The sequence below is a fragment of the Eutrema salsugineum genome, unplaced genomic scaffold (assembly GCF_000478725.1).
Source record: "Eutrema salsugineum unplaced genomic scaffold, Eutsalg1_0 scaffold_9, whole genome shotgun sequence".
Lineage (NCBI taxonomy): Eukaryota > Viridiplantae > Streptophyta > Magnoliopsida > Brassicales > Brassicaceae > Eutrema > Eutrema salsugineum.
Window position 1 is genome coordinate 4,483,422 of NW_006256342.1, and position 21,298 is coordinate 4,504,719.

The 21,298-nt window shown below is 33.5% G+C and overlaps 2 protein-coding genes across 3 annotated transcripts; both read left to right on the forward strand.

The window, feature by feature from the left end:
• The first annotated feature begins 1,431 nt into the window (after nucleotides 1-1,431).
• Nucleotides 1,432-6,994, forward strand: LOC18009159 (beta carbonic anhydrase 4). Of its 2 annotated transcripts, XM_006390831.2 has the most exons (10): nucleotides 1,432-1,568; nucleotides 2,157-2,243; nucleotides 4,223-4,287; nucleotides 4,656-4,796; nucleotides 5,204-5,252; nucleotides 5,507-5,623; nucleotides 5,714-5,767; nucleotides 6,116-6,204; nucleotides 6,387-6,492; nucleotides 6,591-6,994. In XM_006390831.2, the coding sequence occupies exons 2-10, from the start codon at nucleotides 2,190-2,192 to the stop codon at nucleotides 6,756-6,758; spliced, it is 843 nt and encodes a 280-aa protein (XP_006390893.1). In that variant the 5' UTR covers nucleotides 1,432-1,568; nucleotides 2,157-2,189; the 3' UTR covers nucleotides 6,759-6,994. The 2 variants fall into 2 exon arrangements, with proteins under 2 accessions (XP_006390893.1, XP_006390894.1); XM_006390832.2 differs by lacking the exons at nucleotides 1,432-1,568; nucleotides 2,157-2,243 and adding an exon at nucleotides 3,928-4,087.
• Nucleotides 6,995-17,135: 10,141 nt separating this feature from the next.
• On the forward strand, nucleotides 17,136-19,539 carry LOC18008092 (polygalacturonase 1 beta-like protein 3). The gene is made up of 2 exons (XM_006390833.2): nucleotides 17,136-17,283; nucleotides 17,469-19,539. The coding sequence occupies exons 1-2, from the start codon at nucleotides 17,233-17,235 to the stop codon at nucleotides 19,299-19,301; spliced, it is 1,884 nt and encodes a 627-aa protein (XP_006390895.1). The 5' UTR covers nucleotides 17,136-17,232; the 3' UTR covers nucleotides 19,302-19,539.
• The last annotated feature ends 1,759 nt before the right edge of the window (nucleotides 19,540-21,298 follow it).

Genomic DNA, 21,298 nt, shown 5'->3' on the forward strand with positions numbered 1-21,298 from the left:
CTTATCTCTGCAATCGTCTAGAGTCTAGACTCTAATACCAGTTAAATTTCCATTTTTTTTTACATGAATGATGTATCTTTCCTTGGGAACTTAAATGTATGATATATTTCACCTAACTGATTTCGCAATAGTATTGCATTTATTCTTCTCTCGTGGGTTAAGGGATATCTTTATTACTGATGTAGTGAAGTCATTTTCCGTTTCTTTTACGTATTAATTCTGCAACAATTTTACATCATTTACAGTTTGGAACTTAGAACCCTTGGAAAATGAATCATATGGTATTATGGTGCGAGTTTCATCCACCACTGACCCACAAGTGTCCAAAACCAATAAACAAATGATAAGTTACGAGAAATAAGTAATCACTTCGACAAAATGTTTTTTAAAAAAAAAATCCTAGAGATGGCTACAAATTACTTTTGCATAGAGCTATCCAGGCAGTCACACTTATTTTGATAGCTTAGTTTTACAATTTTAATTCTTCAAATCTATTCTGTTTACCGACAGTTTTAATTCTTGGAGTAGATAATATCTTCCAAGTACAACCAAATCCATTCATTGATAGTGACAAGTGACAACACATTACACTTAACACACCAAACTCTAAATGTATTGTTTGTATAGACGACCATGTGCAAACTATAGTTTCAAATAGGCTTATATGAACAAAGGCCCATGAACATAGTAGAGGCAGAGGCCTCTGGTTAACAGGTTAAACTCAACAAATCTAACCATTTAAACATCTTACCAAGGCTCTCATGGGCCTGGACTCTGGTCTCATGCTGACTAACAGTCTAACACCATTAAAGAAATAGATTTGTTTATTTGTTTGTAGGTGGACCCATTACAGTTCATCACTGGTTGAGAAAACTTTGTAATGTCACAGATTTTCCCCCTGTTTGGTTATTGTAAATCTAATGATCCATCAGATGAATGTAAGGTCCAAGCCCTCCATTATAATTTATAGATTTGTTTAAAAAATAATGAAATAGAATTTTGATTTGAAATGTTTAATTTTCTTAAAATAGTGAACTATTCATTTTGAAGATTATTTACATATTTACTAAATTTTAAATAAATAACAGGAAACAAATAAGTGTGGTAGAATAAAATTTGGAAAAATATTATGAGATTATATTCTATAATTAATTTAGCACCTTTATAATAGATCAAATATCACTGATTGTATATGCAAGATCATATATATATATTTAATTTTAATTGTAATTTTTTGACTAGATAAATTGATAAACAAATAAAGTAAAGTAAATGAAAGAAGAAGCCCTGCTTCACTCACCTCTCCCTTTCTCTATCCCATTACGGAGTGCCCCCACATTGCTCGAATGGTCGTCATAATTCCTTAAAACATCGAAAATCCAAACCCATATGTCCATATCCACTGAAATAAATATATAAATAACGGTTTTTCGGTGACTTATTTTTTAAAATTCAATTCCCAAAAATTTTTGCACTTATCGTCTTCGCCCGTAGAGGTTTTCGAGGAGCTATCAATTGGCCAATAAAGAGCATTACCAAGTCCTTCACCTTCATCCCTTAACCCTTAGGTATATTATTTCTCACTTTTATCTTTCTTTAGTTTAATGTTATAAGCGATTACCAATTCCTCATTGACTCTGTTTTAATATGTTTGAAAAACTAAAAACATCTATAGATGATGTTTGTTGGGGATTAAGAACTCTAGTTGACCATTTGTGTGTCCCCAAAGGGGATTGTAACTTTTTTTTGTGGCTCGAACAGTGGATTGTAACTTAAAATAGGATTTAATAGAATAGTTTATTTTTTAATCATTCATAGAAATGAAAATGATAACAAAATTGACTTAAGGACCCTTCGGTCCTAATGAAAAGCCAGCTTGATGTTCTTTAGCATATTAAGCCAATTAGAAAAGCTTGCAAATATGTATACATTTTAATATAGAGATGGAACTAAAAAGTCGAGAGAAGGTATGGAACTATGGATCATCTGTCTATTTTAATATTAGAGTTTCGGCCATCGCATAGTTTCAATGCAAATTATAATAAACATTATAAATAAATAAAATGAATGCCGACGCGAGTAATCAATAATGTAGTTAATAATACAATGGAACGTTTCTTTAATTTATTTAACAATAAGTTGTTTTGACTTGACAGATCGCTAGGAGAAGCTCAAAGAGATCAGCTTTAATGGCTCCCACATTCGGCAAATGTTTCATGTTCTGCTGCGCCAAGACCTCTCCGGTAAGTCCGAGCAACACATTTTCAAGTTAAAATAAAAATAAAAAATTGAGTACAGTTAATATTTTCATGAGACAAACTAATTGATCTAATTAGTCTCTAGTGCTATTTTAGAAGTTCCATTTATGATTTATCTATGCAATGCAAAGTCGATTGTTCCGAATTTTGAAAAAACTTAGTCGTCTTATTTAGAAATTGCTTTGTTTTTTTTTTTTATTAAGAAGGGTCGGGCATGTTTTGAAGCGTTTTTCTAGACACACTGACATAAATTGACCCAAAGGCTAAAACTAACAATAGTATTGCAAAATGCTGACGCGTTATTGCCAGCTGGCAACTGCGGTTAAACCGTTAAAACATGACGCGTGTTGGCCTATAAGCTTGCCTCCGTTGACTTCTCTTGCTACGGCCATTGGCCACCCGCCCATCGGAAAAGACGAAGACACTTTTTGCTTTAACGAACACGAACAAAAAAAAATTGACCATTTGCCTTTTTCCCCTGCTTCTTAACTTTTAAGTTTACTTCAAGTCGAAAACATTTTAATAGTCAAAATAAATAGGCATAACTATATCAAAATTTGCTCAAAAAATGAAAATAGAACTAACAACTAGATTTGTGTATTATACACAATCATTACATTCGGAGGGATTCAACGTAGGTTTTCAAATTTCTATCATATTTCACTATAAACTCACAGAATACGTTTCTTTAGCCGAGTAAATTTCTTAAACGGTAAAGCCCAACAGATTCTAAAAGTAATCAAAATTATTCAAAATTGACTTATTAAAAATATCCACAAAAAGTGTAACTATTTGAAAACCTTTGGTCACAGATAAAATAAAAGAAAGTGTTAAATAGATTGTTCTCAATTGGGACAAGATTACTGTTTATGATATATGAAATTGGCCACGATTTAGGATTAGGTTCGTAATGTTGCAACATTTATCCTTAGTTAAGATACAGTACAATCGACTGTGCAAAATAAATCAATATTAAGGTACGGCAAACTTAAAAAATGTGCACAGGTGAAAAAATCCTAAATACTGGTCGATAACTACATGATAACAACGTGTTTTACTAAATTTAAAATGATGATATGATTGGGGAACATAGTTTCCTAAAACAAAAGCAGAGGATGTTTCTTGACTACTATATCACGCTGAAATTATTTCCTGATGAGACTCATAAGCTTTAAACTAGTATTAATTTTGATGCTTGTACATGTTTCTGCGTGACAACTTGGATTGGTATTTGTATGGAAAAAAGGATGTACACAAAACAAAAATGAATAATTTTAATTATGGTTGTAATCAGAATAATGGTACCTAACACAAAACTTTACCCAAGATGAAATAAGGAACATGGGAAGAGAAAAACACTGAAATGAAACTTGATTTTATAAAGAAATATTGTAGTGAAATGAGGTAGAAAGATTATGTGGAAATCTCACTAGTATCCAGTTTGTAACTCACAAGTATGAGAAGTTTTTTAAATAATGTATAAATGAATAAAGAATATTGTCTGTAGTCTCATAGCACAACCTATATATTATTCGGAAATCATAATTATACCCCCAGACTTTTGTTTTATAAAGTCACCGTCCCAAAAAAGTAATTCTAAATTATTAATCTTCCCATTTTTGTGGAGTATAATTTCCAAGTTGGAACCATTTAAAAAAAACAAAAAAAAATGTAGTAAGAGTTAGAACCAAATGGCAATATAGATCTCGGGTCTATAAATACCGGTTTCATCACAAAGCATCTTTGCTGCATTAAGTGATTTCACATTCCTCCATTAAGTAATAATCTCGAGAAACATCCTCTGCTTTTGAACCTAACAACCCTACAAGGTCTGTCCTCAGATTCCCAAAGCTCATAATCATCGTGATCGTTTAATCATTTCTTCGTTTCGATTTTCGTTGATTACTCCGATTTTGCTGGAATTTGATCCGATTAAATTGTTTTTTTTTTATTATATAAATTAGGAAGGAGACGAAATGGCCACGGACTCGTACGAAGCCGCCATTAAAGGACTTACGGATCTTCTCAGGTACGACATTCTCTCTCTGACCTCTTTCTCTGCTTCAAGGACAATCATTAGATAAAAGTGTCGGCATATTCATCTTCTCCGATCAGAACTTTTTCTCCCTCCAATTCACGAGTCCATCATCGTTGACTAATAATCTCTGAAACTGTTTTCCCCACAATCATAGCAAAACTGATCGTTGAATCGGAAATAAACTGCGTTTTTGCTTTTTGATTTCCGCGTTTTTTTGGATCTTTCGTATTCCGTATGCGTAGGACTGATCGTAGCCGTCGATCACTGGGTCCCAGCTTACCTGTTTTCCTTGTTTCCGTTTTTACCCCTGGCTTTTTTTCTCTAAATTTTTGTGTTTTTTTTTTTAATTTTTCTGGCAGTAAGAAAACAGATCTCGGAAATGTCGCCGCCGAGAAGATCAAAGAGTTGACGGTGGAGCTGAAGGAGCTTGCTTCCAGCAACTCTGACGCCGTTGAACGTATCAAATCCGGTTTTACCCAATTCAAAACTGAGAAATACTTGTGAGTTTTTTTTTTTTTTTAATTACTCAAATTTTCTCTCTACTTTTTAAGGAAAATAATTAATTGATTAATGTTGTTCTGATCGGAAAGAAATTCGTGACGCTGGAACGGAATCATCGATGTTCCATATCTTCTGCTTTTAGAAAAGCACCTATTAATGATAAATCTACCTTTATCTACGTATTACGGTTTTTTTTTCCCACTGTTAGTAACATCATTTATCGGATATTGCTTAAAAAGTTATTAAAAGGTGCTTAAAATCTAATTAAGTTAGTCAGATCGTGTTTAGAATCTGAAAGGGTGTAAAATGTGATCCAATTTAGTATATGCAATAACAGAAAATAAAAAGGTGTTTTAATGTAATTCTGTATGCTCTGTTCCTGATTTGGCTTTATAAATTTTTCCAGGAAAAATGATGCTCTGTTCAGTGATCTCGCCAAGGGTCAGAGTCCAAAGGTTTAAACTTTTCCAAATCTCTTATCTCTCTGTTCATTTACTCGTTTCGTTTACTTTTTCTTTTTTTGACCAAGTTGGGTTCATTAATAATATGGAAAAATGGGGTGTGAAAACTTTAATCCAACGGTGATATTTGACTTTATGAATAAAGTAAACAAAACAATTTTAGAAACTGAGGGAGGGACCGTTTTCGAAACTGAAGTGTAAAACAATGAAATATATGGAAAGATATTGAAAACTATTTGATTTTGCAGTTTCTCGTATTCGCTTGTTCGGATTCGCGAGTATGCCCATCTCACATCTTGAATTTCCAACCTGGAGAGGCCTTTGTTGTTAGAAACATTGCAAACATGGTTCCACCTTTTGACCAGGTTCAATAACAAAACTCATTTCAACTCAACTAACACACAAAAAGCTTTCACATATATAATATAGTATTGGCTTCTTTGATATGTTTTCAGAAGAGACATTCTGGAGTTGGTGCCGCCGTTGAATACGCAGTTGTACATCTCAAGGTATTATAATATAGATATGAGCCCTCTTTTAAGGATATGCGCTTTGATTTAATTATATAAGAAAACTTGCTTATCTTCTAATCAGTAATCAAAACCAAAGTCTGGCTCTTTTGATTCTGCCCATATTGCACATGGCCCTTATGATAAGTTGATGTCTAGTCACAGTGTTTGTAGCATTTGTCTCCATTGCATCTTTTTGCCACTAGGACTCGCATCCCACTATTATCTTTAGAAAAATAAATAAAAGCTTAACCCTTTTTGGATAATGTAGAAATGGGTCTAATCCATCAAGTTGCAACCACTTTTATTCACAGTCAAACAGTATTTTAATATTGTCCTTTTTTGTAGGTGGAGAATATTCTGGTGATAGGCCATAGCCGTTGCGGTGGGATTAAGGGACTCATGTCCATTGAAAATGATGCTGCACCAACTCAGAGGTAATTAAAAGCTAATAGGTTTTGTAATTACCTTGGCTATACCAAAATAGTAGCGCAAGAGAAAGGGTTGGTCTGTTTTTGTGGATTACGTGACTTTCTTGTGGGGTATTTTGAAATGGCAATATAGTTTCTTTTGTGATTGATCTCTAACGCAACGAAAAAAAATCTTTTTAAAATGACAGTGATTTCATTGAAAACTGGGTGAAGATAGGCGCAGCAGCGAGGAACAAGATCAAGGAAGAACATAAAGACTTAAGCTCCGACGATCAGTGCGACAAGTGTGAGAAGGTAATAACAAAAACAAAACAATACTTTCTCTGTTTATTTATGTTGTGTCTGAATGTTGACAAGAAAGAGATGTTTGAAAAATCTCTTGTCTCCTGCAGGAGGCTGTGAATGTGTCGCTTGGAAACTTGCTTTCTTACCCGTTCGTGAGAGCTGCGGTGGTGAAGAACACACTTGCAATCAGAGGAGCTCACTACAATTTCGTCAAAGGAACATTTGATCTCTGGGAGCTCGATTTCAAGACCACTCCTGCTTATGCCTTCTCTTAAGATGAAGAACTCTTTTGAGATTTGCTTCTTCTTCTTTTTTTCTTTTCTTTCTCAAAAAACCTTTGACCTCATCTCTTCTTCTTTCTCTCATGTTGATTCTGATCTCAACTTCTTTTGATTCTTTTCTTACTCAAACTTTGGCTTTGCTGCTTTTGTTTCGAAAGCTCAAACAATAAATCTGTAAACAACATTTGAATCTCCTTTATTCGTCTAATTGATGTTCAAATTAAGAATGACCTTATTGCTTTGTGAGTGCGTGCATACGAAAACGGAAAACTTCTCAGCATTGATCACTAATCACTGAATGGACTTATTCCTCTGCTGCATCGAAGAAGAAAAAACGAAATACAATGGAAAAATTTGTGTTGAAAAGGCCCGTATCAGTAAGCCCATATGTATTTCGGCTTGGGCTACTATATTCCCTTTTAAAAAGCAACTTATACAACACAAATCAATATATATATATTTTTTTTTACTTATTCATATCTTCTAGAATCCTTCACAAACATTTATATAAAAATTTAACACTCAGTTTAAATGAATTCAGCTTACATATTTTTTTACTATGCACGGATTATAAGCACTAGGTGTGGGGTTTTATTCGTAATTAATTTAGATTAATGTAAATTTTTGCATTTCAACAATTTCTTAGGATATAAAACGATAATCAATCACTAAAATATAACTCAAAATAAATTTTGGAAAACTGATTTTTATGCAATAAAGTGTCAATTCAAAGTGAATGAAAATATATAAAAATTGCTGAGTAGTGAACTATATCCAGAAAAAATAGTTTTAAGAGAATATAATTTTTAAAACGAAAACATGGTGACCATTTTAAAATTTTTGAAAGTATTTTACACCATGTACATTGCAAAGATGCAATTTTTATATATAAGATACTCATATGTTAGCAATTATGAAATGAAGACCAAAATAAAGACTTGCACCATAATCTAACAGATTACGGCTTGGCGTGGTCCTTTAATTTCTTGGTCACGCGGCTTGGCCTGGCCTTGACGCATATATTTTGGTCCCTTCTGATTGCTTAAAAGTAAAACTTGCACAAAAATAAAACATTGAATCATTCAGGACCATTTACATAAAATTTTTAACACTTCGTATTGGAATAAATTACCTTTTGAATATGCACACATATATTCGCAATTATGGAAAAACGGACCAAAATAAAGGCTTGTACCATTTTATCTCCCACTACTAAAAAGGACGGACTTGCATGAGTTAAAACTTTTTTTATTATTACAAATACTTTAGAAGATGAAAACATGATCACAACAAATAAAGTGGCAGCAAGGCAATAAACTCTTTTTTTTTTGTTTTGCTATGAAAGTGGCAAGGCAATAGACTTGTGTGGTGGTAGGGTATTAGCCATAGGAGGAACAGAGATCCAGCTAATTAGTTTGAAGCCCATTTATATATACATTACATACACAGAACAAACTAAGAAACATAACAAGCCACATTAATGTTGTACTACTATTGACTATGATGCATCGACTGACATCACATGATTTACATTTCATTTTCATTTACGTACATACATCTATTGGCATGTATTTTTTTGACATATTTGGAAGCAACACGTAAGACTATACATGTCAATAACGACATACTATTACATGAGATATCATTTAACAATGTATAAAAAAGGAATTATCTCACGGTTCTTCTTTATTTATTGATTAACTTATAGGTATTACTGAAAATCCTTTTTGCAAAAAAAAAAAAAAACTTATAGGTATTATAAATTTATTAGAAACATTTAAATGTAAAATTAGAGATGCAGAGAAAGAAAAGAAAAAGCTATCATGTCTCTGAAGGTAATGAAGGCCTTGGGGCAAAACTCATAATTACAAGACTTTTGGGACAAACCACGTTTGCGAGGGGGACTTTCATCATTTCATGTACTATTCACTCATTTTACAAATTTTAACGTAAGATAATTCTATTTTTACAGTCAGCAGAGCTCGAGTTCACTAGAGCACAAAATTTAAATAGGTTTTTAATACCTATTTTTAATTGTATATGTTGAGCCAGCTACAGCAGAACAACTGAATTGATTTCTTCTAAATGCGTTATCTCCCAAATAACTGAATTGGCGAGCCATACAAAATAATTTTTTTACTAACCTGTCATATCTTCGAACAGATTACATCTCATCTCGTAATTGCATGTTTTCCACTATGAGGAAATTTAACCCCACAATGATAGAGTTGTACTGCAAAACACATATAATATTAAGTGATGGTAATATAAAATGTAGTTTCATTTATAAGAAATTTCATGAAATATGCTTTAGATGACCCACTTTTTAAAACTATCATCATTAGCTCTCTCATAAATTCAGAATTGCATAATTTTTTATAAAAACTATCATCATACAGAATTTAGAGTTTCTTTAATTTCGGGGACGATATATGGATAACCAAAGGTAATTTTGAAAACTAATATCTTAATTAGTATAGATGTTCAGGACGAGTTGGAGTTGTGTTGCTAGTGAGATAGAATAAATAGTTGGATCACATGTGAAAATTTAACAATCAAGATATATTTGTCAAATTGGCAACTAATCACAATATATATATATATACACTAATCTTTCCCCAACGTGCTCTACTTTCTAAAATGGCCGTTTCAACTTTGTATTTTTGTACAACCTTTGTATTTTTAGAAATGATTAATAATCACATCAAAAATCAGAAAAAAACCCTCACATCCTCTCGTTTTAAGTATTTTGCATAAATATTAACAGGTCCAAAAAGTTTAGTTTTCCAAATATTCCAAGAATCACCGAATATCGCATACACTTCCATCACTAAAAATTTCTAAAAGAGAAGAAATCACATGTGTAATATACTAATATGATTACGTAAATAAATATTACTCTTACATCAATTGTGCCCTTTTTGTAAAGGAACGAAGGAAAATCCCAAAATTTGGAACATGTGTACGGGGACATAATACCCTAGATGTCGTGGCTTCTTCCTCATTATTTTTTCTATTTTTTTTATATATGAAAACAGAAAGAAACAGTACAGTGAGATACGTCTCTGCAAGAACTGCGATAATCAACAACAACAGTATATAATACCAAACAAACTAAGATTATGTCATTATTCACGGAAATCTATTGTGAAGAAGAATGATTAATAATTGAGTCCCATATAATTATTAATTGACCTCAACAAGTTGCTAACAAATTTTAGAACTAAAATAAAAAATACTGATGTCACATAATGCATATTAATTTGGTCCACACATGTTGTTCCTATATATACACTGTCCTCACATGATCGTTGGATGCAACACATGGTTTCTCTCTACGCTCTAGTGTTTGTTAGTTTAAATTGGGGACACTAATTTGATCATTTTGAAGGGTTATGTTCTTTTGTTCTTCATATACTTTCTATAAATAGTAAGAAAAGTTAATCAATATAGGCGGAGTTGGTGAATTATGTCTCTCATAAATTCAGAATTGCATAATGTGGGATCTCAGCCTTAACAAGAACTGATCAATGAATTCACTTATTACAAAGTATAAACTAATTCTGGTCGATGATTTTCTTTGAATATATATACACGTAAATCAATGAGTTGGTCTATGTGTATTTGCGTGGATCTCGATGCCTAGCTTACGTTATTATATTAACCCTTCCATTATCAGCTCAGACTATACTATATATTGAACGAAGGGAGTGATCATCAATTCATCATTTTTTTTTTTTGCTAATTGATCAATTCATCATTCACACGACAGTTAGTGATGGAGCACAAATATTCTCTTTAGTCTAAACATCTCACGACGTTTGATTGTTTGGTGAATACGACTGTTTTGTTGGATGCTCATTTAATACTCGACACACCAATTTTTCAAACCCTGTCATTAATAAGGCATTGAAATAATATGAAGGACGTACTATTCAATGATATTTTTGGCTAATGGCTAATTATATTTATGAAAAGTTTCAGTACAAAAAAAGTTGGAGTTCAAAGAATTATTTATAGTTGGAACTTGGAAATATGTTTCAATGAGGATAAAGTAACTTTAGTAATGTATATTGGTCAACAAGCCTCGCATGTGGGTTTCAAATTTCTATATGATCATTAATTAGATTCGGTAATTAATTTTCTCATCGACCGTGAAACAACTTGCACACGCACACAGATGTGAACTTGCATCTTGGTCTCGCATGTATATATGCATGTTAGCATGTGTATGCTATGTATGTATGATTCACGACAGAGTATGTCTGTCGTATAGCGTTGAATATAAAATTCAGTGAGTCCAAGTTCTGTCTTATTATAAACTCCTTAATTGACTGTATCTAACAATGGATATTATGTTATATCCATCATATATGAATACCTACACCAAGTTTAATAGAAAAATAAAAGATTGTGGTCCATAATATGATTTTATCTCAAATTATTTTCAACTAATCTCCGATTTTCCTTTTTGTCTCCATCTACACAAAATGATATGTTTTATGTATGTCAAATTGAAATCCAAGATCTGAGAATGAGGATTTGATTAAGAGATACTTTCATATTATATATATACAAATAAAATATGTATAGTTAATTAAAAAATGAAAAATAGATACTACTGCTTCATTTTTGGTTTCAAAATATACCACTTCTTCATAATAATAGACCGTAACAAGTAGTTTATTTAGTTGTAAAAAGAAGTGGTTTATTTGAAAAGAAGAATGTAGCTTTTTTTGTCATCTGTTGTTTATATTGGATTCTAAAGTTAAAGATTACAAACATCAACATCTGTTATGATGTTTATCAAAACAGAGGATGCACCGATAGGAATTTACATATAATATCTCCTATTTCCAAAAAAAAAATTAGTTATAACTCAAGTCAAAAGAAAAAGTTAAAGGTAATCAAGAAGAAGTGTGTAGCTTATTGTGCAGTTGATTTTCAGAATTTAATTACCATTTGTCAGATACCAATAAGTTTTTTTTCTTGCTTTCACCAAAGCTTATACCTCCTATTTTTCCGACAAAAAAAGAAAGAACAATAGCTTATATTATATATATATATATGTATGTACGTTCATACATAAATTGTTTTTATTTTTAACTTATTCGTACATAAATTGTTGTCAGTAATTTATCGAGTAACATAAATTGAAGGGGGAGAATATAGATTATATATGCAGTACCCACAAAGGGCCACAACAATGATTTACGAGTGCGAGAAGCAGTAAGACACAATTGGTTCCTATATATCCATCACGACAAAAATCAAGTGGAACAGACAAATAATATTAATGGTTAGGTTCTCTTTATTATCATAATTTGTTAGTTTTACTCATGGTATCATATTGGTTCGATGTTTAAAGACTACAACGACCAATGTACTGTATATAGTAAATCACCTCCACAAATATATCAATCCTCAAGAAATTTAAACGCGGTTTTTAGAAGAGTGTCAATTTTTACTTTATTGTTGTATTTACGATTTTGTGGAGCAACAGAGTTCTATCGGCCCGAATCTCCCACTAAAAAAGAAAGGGTAAAAAGAGAGTAGAGAGATTGAAAATAAAGCAAAAGGAACGTAAATAAAAGTAAACATCAAGACAGTGACCCGAAAAAAAAAAAGTCTCTGTGACCACTGACTCCAAAGCCACGCGGTTTTGTATTTTAAGATTCTCATAATAGTTACTAAACAAGTATGGTATTAGTTACTTATGATTGTATCGTACTTACACTACAAGAAAGCATGGTTTCCTAGGAAAAATATCATCGTAACATGGTATGAAATGACACTTTTCTACTCCCTCCATTTCATAATAAATGTCGTTTTAGATTTCATTTTTTGTTTCAAAAAGAGTGTCATTCTGCATTTTCAATGTAACTTTTTACTCTTATTTCTTTTTTATCCCTCATTTAAAGATAATAGTCTTTGTAATTAAATGTTATAAAAATATATTAATTAAGGATATATTTGTATATTTTATTAATTTCTTAATCTGTGTGAAATGTGTCAGAATGACATTTATTATGAAACGGAGGGAGTATTATTTTCTTTCGATAATATTTCATCAGTTGCTTTGGAATTTAGAAATAAAAATGCACCTCTTTTTTACAATAACATAAACATTTCTAACGGTTCAAAAATTCAAATACATAATCACATACTATAATACTATACTGATAAATGTTTCTTTATCGCACGGTTGGTAATTTCTTTCATTGTTATGACATTTATTTGCTTAATAAAGAAATTTAATGTATAATAAACATTTGTTGTTGACCAAAAAAAATATTAACAGTTGGTTAGTTATAGATCTCGAATTTTATAGGTCACACTCTACTTTCATGATAATAAGATTTATACGGGTTCACATAAATTTTTGTGATAATAAGATTTATTAAATATATAAGACCAACAATTACACTTTGATCGGATTCTGATGTGCCACTCAGCTCAACATCTCACTCAACATACAAAAAACATCATACATTTAATGTAAGGGGACAAAACTTCATGCATGTCATAGCTCCTCGATCGCAATTTCAAAAGGTTACTATGAATGCAGAAGGACATTTTCATTTTTCAAGCAGCATACATTTCAAGAAATCCCTTTAATAATACAACGATAATATATGATTTCGGCACCTCCTTGATCGCAATTTCAAAAAGTTACTATGAATGTATAAGGACCTTTTCATTTGTCAAAGAACATGCATTTCTAAACCATATAATAATACAACGATAATAGTAGTATAAACCACCCAATTATACGGTAAAAGACTCGTATGTATGGTCAGTAGAATCTTATGCATCTCTATAATCAGTAAATTTTAATTAATTCATATGATCATGAAGTTATGATCTTGCAGTTTATATTTTTCCGAACCAAAAGCCAAAGAAAATAAATATATCCTAACAAAATTTTTGAATGCAATATACATATATATATATATATATTTCAACAGCATCATGCGTAACTTTTTTACTTTATATGTTATTGTTGACATGCTTACTTTTTTACTTTTGAAGAAAGAGAGTCGACCTTCTTATTTATTTTATCCACCAACACAAGTATTTGATTCACTTCTCTAACTTATAAAATTACCGTTATTATTTATGTATTTTTCTCAAGTATATTTTGGGTGAATTGAATACTTCTTGGCAATGCTATAAACAAGATATTACTGCGAAAAAACCATATCGATAGGCAGCTTATTAATTGGACAAGGTGACAAAACTTACATCCATGCCAATGCCGCTGCAAACTTGCACTTCCAAAAGAATGTACATGTCATCATCACGTCATGCATACACATTACATATATACACATTTGCACATACACATATAAAGATACGTAAATGGAATTGTATAATTCAGTCCACTTATGGGTTTTTTTGTTGCAACTTGTGTATATAAGTGGCGTGGCGCCTGATTGACACTCAGAAAATAGTGTTGGGGGAAGCTATTAATTTTATACTCAATTGCACCCTAAAGTAGTATGACTAATAATTATACACTTTAACAAAAAAATGACTACTAATTAAACACTCCGATTTTCGGAGACATTTTACACATTAGCACAAGGACTAGGGACCCTCCAAATGAGTACTAATTAAATCCTCCAAATAGATTTCCTTTATAGTTTTAACCCTAATCGCTATTATTAGTTTATCATAAATTTATCTTAGAAGCGTTAGAAGCTTTTAGATTACCAGTTAACCACTACACAGTCACAACGCAACAACAGTTGAACAAAAAACAGTATAATCAAGAACGTGAACTCATCAAAGTTGGAATACCGAAGTTACCCTCATCGTCTTCAACTGTACTACTGATTTGCCACTCTCACGAGCTTTGTCAACTTCCTAGTGCAATCAGACAGAGATTGAGAAAATGCTAAAAGGACGAATATTAATGTAATCTTATTTTTCATTTGAATAATGCGATTATCGGGTTCACTATTAACGAATCTTACTCAGTTCTTTCCACTTATTACATCAACACGTACCTTCATGTTTTGGCTGGTGGCATAAACCGCGTCTCATCACAACCATTTAGCGCCGGACGCGTGGCATTGATGTCAGACCAAAATTGCTTTTTTTATAAAAAAAATCAATACCGAACCGTGTTTCCGGTTCTCGATCAAACCGAAATTAGAATTATGTTTGACAGTCGATCGACCAAAAAAAATGTAAATGCTAGTTTATTTTTGAGGATAAAACTCAAAATGAAAGCCCGAAAAAAATCATAATTACTCCAATCATGGCTATCTTTTTTTTTTGATAAGATTTATATGTGTTTTTTTTTTTATTTTATTGTAAAATTATGGTTAAGTACTTTAGTTGTTGATCGAGACTATATAATAGCTCTAAATTGTGAACACCTATCGATTCTACCAACTACTATGATTTTAACTTATAAATATTTTGATCCTAGTGACGAAATCGATAGTCCAACATAATGAACGTACATTTTCAAGTCTAATTGCATAGGTGACCCAATTATGGAAGTCTAATTGATAGAGCATTAGTTGATAATAGTTAATGTCAATATGAGGCGTTATTGCATGTACATATATGTGTCCAAGTCCAATATTCGAGCCACTTTTTGTTCAAAGCACCAACGATCAATCATTCGTTCTCAGTTATATAGAATTACTATAAAATTGATGTTACTGACTTATTGGAGTCCTAGTAATAGTTGTTGGTCATCAGTTATATATAGTTACTATACATAGATTCATTCACTCTAGTCAAGGTCATCAACTGATGTAGCCTTTTTTGGGGTCAAAGATAATTGAGAATTGATTGTAAATAATAGCTTTTGACTATTGACTATTGACAAGTAACTGCATTAAATTTAACATTAGTGCAATGTGCATCGTATGGTCATGACTCATGAGAGTCAATACATAAGTATCAATTTTAAAACAGGCGTCAAAATGTAGAAACCTGTAGTTGCCATAGAATATTCATCCTCACTTAATAAAAGCTCCACTAATACTACCTGTTTGGTGAATATTTCTGTGAACCAAATTGTTAAATAGTTACTTAAAAGTTAACACTCGACATGCATGTGACTAGGGTGGCACAAAAGCTCATTTAAAAAAATATATATATCAACTAAATAACCATTGTTTTACCCAAAAAAGGGAGAAAAAAACTAAATAATCATTGCTATTTACAAATGACAAACGTTTGATGACAAATGTTGTCTTCTGGTTCTAACCAATGCTCATATATGTATGTTGTAGAATGTAGCACATTTCAGCTCGCGGCCGTTGACATTGTTTAGTAATTTTTTGCTAATATAACTACCAAACCGTCCATTTCAGATAGTCCTTAAGAAAAGCGGATCTTGCGAGCCAAGTGACACGAGAGCGATGTATGATGGTATTAGTTTGAGACCGTGTGGAATGCAAAATATTTAGTAGATGTTTTTTTTTTAATTCATATTTTATTGTTTATACTTTTATAGATTTTAATAATTACTAATTATATGCTTGAGATTTATATTATTGTATCTACAGTTATTTTATGAAATACATATAGATCACTTGCTATAATTCACATATATTAGGTGCTTTTCATGGGTCGGTCAACCTCATACAATGCATAAATATTTCTTAAACCAATATCAAAGTAAGATGAGGGAGCCAGTTTTGAAGTAGTTCGACAAAATGATAGTATACTAATTAACTGTGAAATACAGAATCGCATACAAGAGTTGATGATAATTAGTGGCTATTTAACAACTGGTGTTGTGAGTTGGGAACATTACTACAATAGGACGAGAAGACAAAATAAAATTCAGAGACTTCTGAACATAACCATTAAGTTTTTGTTTTATTACTCCAGAAGAACTCCTAAAAATAGCCTACCGCTTTCATTGCTCTTTTTTTTGGACGGTTAAAAGAAAACTTATAAATAACCGTTAAATTAGATATCGACATAAACAAAAAAAAGCCGGTCTGAAAACGCGTCACCATTACCAAACCGATATATTGCAATTTAACCCAAAAAAAGTCCCACTACATTTGTTTTTTTCCTGCTTCTAAAATCTACTCTTGTCACTCTCTTTCTGCTGTCCTTTTTTCACTCCACTCTTTTTCATTTTTAGTCTCTACTTTATTTCCCTCCCATTATCCTATCTAATTTCGTCAATTCTTTTTTTCTTTCCAAATCTCTAAAGTCAATTTTTATTTATTTATATTCATAAAAAAGAATACAACTATACATAAATACCTAACCAAATTTTAAATGAAAAAAGTATAATAGATTTTGTTAAATTTAATAGTGTAGGTTTTAGTTGTCGACAAAAACATAATTGTGTAAGTTTTTTGGCTTATATATATATAGACATATATATACAACAATCGGCTCTCAAAACACAACAAGCCCACCAATCTCTTCTCTGCTCTGTATCTTATTTTTCCTCTCTCTCACTAAGAACCAAACAAAAAAAATGCTCAAACCGTTGCTTCTTCTCCAATCGTTCTTGTTCTGCCTCTTCAATGTAAGCAAAATCTTCAATCTCCTTTGTCGAGTAGTTTTGTTTTCTTCGCACCAACTGATTCGACTCTGAATCGATTGGATTCGTTTGATTATTATCATTTAGTCGATTGATGAACTTGCGGTTTCTAGATTTTGGTTTGGTTTTGTTAAATCAATGGGAATTTTTTTTTGGTGGGGGCAATGCAGGTTGTTCTCGTCGGAGGACGGTTAATCGGCGGCGGTTTCTCGGCGGAGGAGAATCCATTCACTCCAAAAGCATCTCTGGTTCGTTACTGGAACAAAGAGATCCGCAGCGACAAATCTCTCAGATCGGAGTTTCTAATCTCCAAAGCGTCTCCGCTCAACGCCGTCGACTCAGCCACTTTCGCAAAACTCGCCGCCCAAAACTCGCTCCCGACTCGTCTCCCTGATTTTTGCTCCGCCGCTAATCTCTTCTGTTTCCCGGATTTAACCCCGAGCCTCAACAAACACGACGACGACGTCAAGTTCTCCGTCTACAACCAGAAAAACTTCACCAACTACGGCAATGCCCGCGCCGGCGGCGCCGACTCGTTCAAAACCTACTCCAAAGACGGCAACGTCGTCACCGATTCGTTCCGGCGATACAGCCGTGGCGCGGCGGGTCACGACGATAAATTCACCGTTTACTCCGATAACAGCAACGTCGTCGAGGAAAACTTCAATTCCTACGGGACCTTCGGAACCGGAGGCGCCGGAGAGTTCACCAACTACCAAAACGGAGTCAACAATCCGACGAGCAGATTCACGGCGTATTCCGACGGCGGAAACGGCCGGTCACAATCGTTTAATTCCTACACGCACGAGGCTAACGCCGGAAACGGCCAATCGTTCACGAGCTACGGCAAAAACGGAAACGGGTTACCGAACTCGTTTTCCTCCTACGGCGTCTCCGCCAACGTGATCGGCTCCGGTTTCTCGAATTACGGCGAGAAGGGAAACGCCGCGAACGATTCCTTCACGAATTACGGAAACGACGGTAATGTGCCTCAGAACAACTTCAAAAACTACGGCGCCTCCGGTAACGCCGCCGTCGACACGTTCTCGAATTACAGAGACAAGGCGAACGTAGGAGACGATTCGTTCTCCTCCTACGCTAAAGACTCGAACTCGGGGAAGGTCAATTTCGTAAATTACGGCCAATCTTTCAATCCCGGATCGGAAAGTTTCACCGGTTATGGTAAAGGAGCTGAAGGACACAAAATCGGATTCAAAACCTACACACCAAACTCCACCTTCAAGGATTACGCCAAAAACGGCGTCGGATTCTCCAAATACAACGTCTCTTCGTTTTCAGCCGCCACCGTCGGCGATGGCAAAACCGTGAATAAGTGGATTGAGCCGGGTAAGTTCTTTAGGGAATCGACGCTTAAAGAAGGAACAGTGATTCCTATGCCTGACATTAGGGATAAAATGCCTAAAAGGTCGTTTTTGCCCCGGAGCATCATCTCGAAATTACCCTTCTCCACCTCCAAAATCGGAGAGATCAAGAGGATCTTCCACGCCGGAGATAACTCGACGATGGAGAACATAATCTCCGACGCGGTGAAGGAGTGCGAGAGGCCAGCGAGCGTCGGAGAGACGAAACGCTGCGTCGGATCGGCGGAGGATATGATCGATTTCGCCACGTCGGTGCTCGGACGAAGCGTGGTGCTCCGGACGACGGAGAACGTGGCCGGGTCAAAGCAGAAGGTCGTGATCGGAAAAGTCAACGGAATCAACGGTGGGAAATTGACGAAAGCGGTTTCGTGTCACCAGAGCTTGTACCCGTACCTATTGTATTACTGCCACTCGGTCCCGAAGGTTCGGGTCTACGAAGCTGACCTTCTTGAGTTGAACAGTAAGACCAAGATCAACCACGGGATCGCCATCTGTCACATGGACACGTCATCATGGGGTCCGACCCACGGAGCTTTCTTAGCTCTCGGGTCAAAACCGGGTCGGATCGAAGTCTGTCACTGGATATTTGAGAACGATATGAACTGGGCTATCGCCGATTAAGTTACAAAAAATCCGCGCCCGATAGATCGGTGGTTCGATCTGCGTATGATGGATTTTTCTCTTTCTTAATTTAAATATTATCTTATCGCCGAGATTTAAATAGAGGAAAATGAATGTTAATTTTCTACTATTGTTGTATGTTAAAAAGTTTTTTCAGTAACACAGTAAAGGCTTGTTACTGATTTGTTTGTGGCGGTACGAATAATTTTTTTTAAAAAAAAAAGATAGTATTTTTCAAGTGAATGTCTGTTGATGCAATTTATGATTATGGCTGGTTGGTTGGATTGGCTGATTGAGATATTTATTTTTATCTATAAGTGAAGGGATTATGAAATGATATGGATATATCATGTGTACATATATAATATAAGAAGATGGAGACAGCGATGGTGTTTCAATACATGTGCTGAGTTATATATGTCCACAGGATGTAGGCGTGTAGAAAGATGAGGTGGACTTTATGTGCCACCCAATTTTTTTTTATAAACATTTAAAAAAAAATATTTTATGAAAAAATATTAAAAGATATGGAGAAAAGGAGAGTCACGAGGTAAGCTAATATATCAATGGGACAAATGCGTAATGAAGGTAACACACTTGGCGCTATGGCTGCTTCGAACATATTTTTATATGAAATTTTGCGTGTTTGTTTTGTTTTTATTTTGTTGGGAGTTTTCGGGAGCCGACATTACGTGTAGTATTATCATTTTTTTTGTATGTCTCGTGAGATTAATTTGTTTGAGTACTTGAATTAGTGAATCCGTGAGAGTTTAAAAACATTTAGTTGTGTGTTTGCGGGTGTAAAAAGGCAACTACTGAATGCTTATCAAGTTATAATTGATTTGATTTCATAGATTTGACAATATATTCTTAATTTGGTAACAGGGGTCTGCAAAGAATAAAAAAAAGTATTTCTAACTTTGAAGCGTTTTTCCATAGACTCTCGTCGTTGTTGCAAACAGAGGCAAAAGCATTACAATCACATGAAATTTGCGCACCAAAAAAAAAACACGTATTTAGATCATGTTCTTTCGTATAATCGTATTCAATGACGTCGAACTAACAGATGATCGGATCAGTTTGCACAAAAAAAAAGCTACCAGTTTATCTTATTTGAGTTAATCATATATATCATGTTCATCTTCTTTTTCTTCGGCTACATGGATTATTAATATGAATTTGTTTTATATTCTAAGGAATATTGTATATTCTATTGTCTTAGTATTAGGAATGAATAATTCACGCGTTAGCAAAAAGTTCATTAAGAGCTGATTTTTAAATTTGTGTAAGTCCGATCTTACTTATTGTCAATAGCTGGTTTCAAGTATGTGTAAACTATATGCCAAAAGTCCACAAGTTTCCAAATATAGAACAGCTTGTATTTAATTACATGATATCCCGCAGAAACAAAACACACCAAACTTCTAGAGTTTATGTAGAAACCATTGACTCTAAGTCCCTAACATAAACATGTGTCATAAATTTGAGTGAATCTGAATCCTATTTGCAGTTAAACCTTATTTCGATTTAACTATGTCATTATCAGAGGTAGTTTAACTTCCGACGTAAACAAAGTGTCAAAGACAAATCAGCATGTGGTCAACATAATTTTCTCCCTGATTATGGAGCAAAAATTGCATTTGCATTATCATCATTTGTTGAAACAGATACTCTTTAATTAATTAGTTGCTTTGCTTTCTTTCACCTTTCTTTTTTGACTTCCACTATTTGCTTTCTTTTCTCTTTATCTCGGCTTTATTTAGTACATAAATAAAGCAGACAAATGTCACCTAACTCATAATTTAAATCATAACATAGAATTATTTTCTTTTCTTTTCGAATCTCCAAGCGTATATGCAAAAAAATAAAAATAAAATTATGCGTGCATTAAAATGGAACAAACAATCCATCACTTTCAATTACCGACTGAACTATTTGGTTTATTATTATGTTTTGGTTGCTTTTCCCCCTTAAATCCTGCACCATAGAAGGATTTA